General features: G+C 43.2%; 1 protein-coding gene across 9 annotated transcripts in view; it reads left to right on the forward strand.

The window, feature by feature from the left end:
• Window positions 1–4,276, forward strand: part of anks1ab (ankyrin repeat and sterile alpha motif domain containing 1Ab) — a 48,602-nt gene that overhangs the window by 41,994 nt on the left and 2,332 nt on the right. For 3 of the 9 annotated variants that reach the window (XM_032512453.1, XM_032512452.1, XM_032512460.1), the window contains 2 exons: window positions 846–944; window positions 1,851–1,948. The exons of 1 other annotated variant lie outside the window; for it this stretch is intronic. In XM_032512453.1, coding sequence (XP_032368344.1) covers window positions 846–944; window positions 1,851–1,948 — 197 coding nt within the window. Of the gene's footprint in view, window positions 1–845; window positions 945–1,850; window positions 1,971–3,661; window positions 4,256–4,276 lie in introns of those variants that run through there. 5 more of the 9 variants (XM_032512454.1, XM_032512457.1, XM_032512456.1 and 2 more) reach the window with 5 other exon arrangements.

Below are 4,276 nucleotides of genomic sequence, written 5' to 3' on the forward strand. Positions count from 1 at the left end.
AAAGAAATCCAAAATGCGCTTTTGTGCCATTGCTAGCGAACGTCTGTATTGTTGACCCGCGGGGAAAGCCCACAACTCTCTTCGCTCATCAGCATCAGAGACACGCAGCGTGCGCCTCGCTCTCGGTAAAATCGGCCGATCAATTCTAATCAAATTATTTGTTTATGTCTTACTTACCAAACTGTAAAATGTATTACATTTAATTTCTAATGAAATGGATTAGGTTTATATTAATAATCAATTGATTTTTTCTTTTTAAATTATGGTTGTAGTTGTTTGTCTTTTTGCTAGGGGGTGCTGCAGCACCCTCCGCATCCCTAGTTCCCGCGGCCAAAATTTGGCCCATGTCCCATCTGCTAACATGGAGGGGGGTTTGACGTATACTGCAGCCATCCACCAAGGGGCGATTGAGACGTATTGCCTTCACTTATACAACCCCCTAACTCGGAGTAATTAACTGTATCTGTGTCACGTGGCTTTCATCACTGCCACGCCTCTTTGAGTGGAAGGTCCTGAGTGTATTCATTCCAGTGGGAGAAGTGAACATGATGACCAATTCTTTCTCCTCATACATCACAAAAGTCAATATATGACGCATTTTTCAAAAGCCACATATCTCCGAAAATTCTGGCCCAAAAATATCATTTTTCAGAGAGAAAATTAACTTTTTTCGAGACCTGTTTCTGCTTCAGTGTATACATTGCCTTCTTTGGCGCTAAACAGATGAACTGCTCCTACTGGATTTCTTATTTGTCCATTCGGTGCATTCAAATGCTCTGTCTTTCTATACTCTCGTTTTTTTAACATGTCTTTGTTCTTGTCTTCTTGGTCCTGCTGCCTCCCAGGGTGCCCCTCTGCTCGAATGCCGCTGCTGTCACTGTCACACGTGTACTTCCCACCGTCCTTCCTTCCTCCCGTTGCACTCTGTTAGCCCTGGAGTCCAGGTCCTTCTCTTTCCTTTCCTCTATTCAACCTGTAATCACCACAACTCTGCTTACACACCAATCCCTCCCTTCTTTCTTTTTTGTTGTTGTTGTTGTTGGGTGCCGCAGTGCACTTTGTCTCCTTGTTTTGTGGTTCTTAATATCTCAACCATAAACGTTCTCCTCATCCCTTTACTTTCCCATCTCTCATCTTCATCTTCCATTTCTAGAGTTTAAGATGCCATTAGCTCAAGTTCTGTGGTAAAACCCATTGAGGAAAGAGAGGGTTTCTTGGTGTGAGGTACCTTCTCTATAGAAGCTTATATTAGGGCTGTTGGCTTAATTGTGTCAGTGAGGATTTGTAAAGTAGTTGAAGTTGTCTCTGCTGGATGGTTTTAAACTCCCTTTGTCATTTTTTGTATATCTAATTTTTTTTTTTTTTTTAAACATGCTGAACTGAAGATGGCCTCCATATGCAGGGAATTTTAATTTTTCATATGCCTTTCTTGATTTTTTTTTTTTTTTAACCATGTCAAATTCCTATCTAGCTCTAAGTAAATCCGTATTAATCAGCATGTGTGTTTTGACTGCTTATATTATGACTGAAGCACTGCTGTTTGTATGAGCCACTGGTGTAGAGCACATGTTGCTTTTGAACTACTAATCAGTATATGTTTTAACTCCCGGAGGGTCGTAGCTTTGGTTTTACTGCTGCTGCGTACAGAGGCTGAGTGTATTCCCTGTCAGACATCATCCATGTTGTGGATTGAGCCCTGAGTGCTTGTGATCATAACATGATCACTGGACTGTACCTCTAATCCACATGCACGTGTGTGAGCTGAGGACTTGTCAGTGTGGCGCAATAGCCTCCACTGTCGCCCGTCTCACGCCCTCCTCTCGTCCCTCCTCCCTCCCTCCCCCCGGCAGATCGACCCCCTGGAGATGGACGCAGACATGCAGTCCCTGGGCAGCACCACCTGGCTCTTGGACCAGCGGGACTCCCACAGGCGCCCTGTCAGCACCAAGTACGAGACCACCATATTCTGAGGCCGGATCCTGCACCCCCTCGTACTTTCCTCTCCCCTCTGCATCCGGTTCTTTATTTACCTCTCTCTCTCTCTCTCTCTCACACACACACACACAAACACACACAAGCCCCGTGCCTTCTCACTGTGATGGTATAGCGTCCCTCAGGGCTGCCTACTCCTGCACCTTCCTTTGCCCTGCCCAGCGACCCACACCAACCTCTTTACCCGCCATGACAAACACTCCTGCGGCTGTCCCGTGCCTCCCCAACACCCCTGGCAGCCTCCCTCGCCTGTTGCTGCAGCCAACGGCGGAGCCCTGGAACGGATGATTCTGGACTGATCTCATTTTACAGTGGCTCTGCTCTCTCAACCAAACTGCCTCTACTTCCTCCTCATCCTCCTCCTCCTGACAACTTGCATCTGCCTTCAAATCCCAGATAGCTCCCAGAGGTTGCATCTTTCTTCTTCTTTCTTCTTTCAGGCCATTCTTTACATTGATTCTCTGCAGGCAAAACAAGCATGTTCCTTTTTATTTTGACTCCACTTTGGCTTAGTTAATTCCAAGAAAGGTTAAGCCTGTCACATAGAGTAAACTACAAACTTGTGTGTGCTAGCTACCAAAAGGGCCGGTGTGTTGGAGTGTTAAAGGAAAAGTTTAACATTTTGGGAAAGGCACTTATTTGTTATCTTGCCAAGAGTAAAATGAGAATATCGATACTACAGTAAAATCTGTAGAGTAAATATGGAGCTATACAGCCAGCAAGCGGCTAATCTATTTAGCATGAAGACTGGAAACGGGGAAACAGCTAGCCAAACAATCAATCTACCAGCTCCTCTAAAGCGAACACATTAACTCCTCTTTGTTTAATTCGTACAAAAACACAAGTGTAGACGAGAAATCTACGTTTTTAATCGGGGTCACGTGCAGGAGTAAGCTAAGCTAGCTGTTTCCCGCTGTGTTCTGTCTTTGTGCTAACCCAAGTTAGCCGGCTGCTGGTGTTAGCTTCCTATTCACAGTACAGACCTGCGACTGCTGTCAGTGTTGTCGAACTCTTTACCCCTCGCGTTGTCTCCCCGCCGACCTGCAAATTTCAGTTTTCAGAGTCAAAATTTCAAATGAAAAATCTTTTTATTGACATTTTGGTTCTTTTATGAACCTTTTGTGTCTCACCCCCAATTTTTTAGTCACATTTTCTGAGCCTATTGACATTGTTGTCACTTTTTTATTGTTATTTTTTACATTTGTGCACATTTGAGTCATTTTTATTGACATTTGTCTCTTTTTTCATCTGTCACACAAGTTCTTTAATCCATTATTTGTTTCTCCAAATGCTATAAAATTGACAAAAAACACCCAAATTCAATGAAAGTAGTGAACTGATTATTTATATAATTTGTGAGGAACGTGGTAGGGAACCATCCACGTTACAGTTTTGGACAATTCGTTTGAAAGTAACCCACATTTCTGATAAAGATCCTTTTGAAAAGGGGTCAAATTTGACACAAGGACAACAGGAGGGTTACAAGAATGCTAAAAAAGGGGTTTCCCCGAAACGTTGAACTTTTTCCTTTCATGTGCCCTTCTGATATTGCACAGATCAAAGATTTTGATCTAGATTTAGATTACATCACTTTTCATTTTTAAGTTAATGAATTATTTGATTGTTTTGCCTTAAGCCAGTTATAATTTGTTTCTTTCTCCATCTTTAGCCTGTCCTGTCTTACCAGGCATCTACCACTGTGAGGCACTATGAGGAGGATGCTTTTGCTAGCATGGGATGCAAGACGGGCAATTAAATCAGTGAAAGAGAAAACAGCAACATGCAGCAAACAACCAGTTTTTTTTCTACGCATTTGTACAATACTCATAACAACGCGATAGATTGGTCGTGAATCTATCACTGATGTCTGAACTCAAACGGACCAAGAACTGAAACCTCGTACACACAACACACAGGAGGACAACTTTCCTACACCTTACCGAGGTCGACAGCCTTACGTCATTTCAGTTATCTATAATCAACTAAAGCCCCCACCTTCCCCCGACCTCCCTGAATTCCACCACCGCTACCCGACAACTGCACGCCTCCCCACTGCTTCTAAAAGACTAAAAAAAGAAAACCCATTTGATTTCCTGGTGTGTTAAGTTGACTGTGACTGGCTGGGATGAGGTTGTTCTTATGATGGTACAGTTTTGTCCAGAGTCTTTGCTCTGGCCTTTTGTACTGCCCCCTCTGCAGTCTCGCAGGTAGCACAGAGAGACTGCAAATCACAGCATCTTCTTGTCAATTAATATATATATATGTGTATATATATATATATATA

Source organism: Etheostoma spectabile, chromosome 4, assembly GCF_008692095.1.
Source record: "Etheostoma spectabile isolate EspeVRDwgs_2016 chromosome 4, UIUC_Espe_1.0, whole genome shotgun sequence".
Taxonomy (NCBI): domain Eukaryota; kingdom Metazoa; phylum Chordata; class Actinopteri; order Perciformes; family Percidae; genus Etheostoma; species Etheostoma spectabile.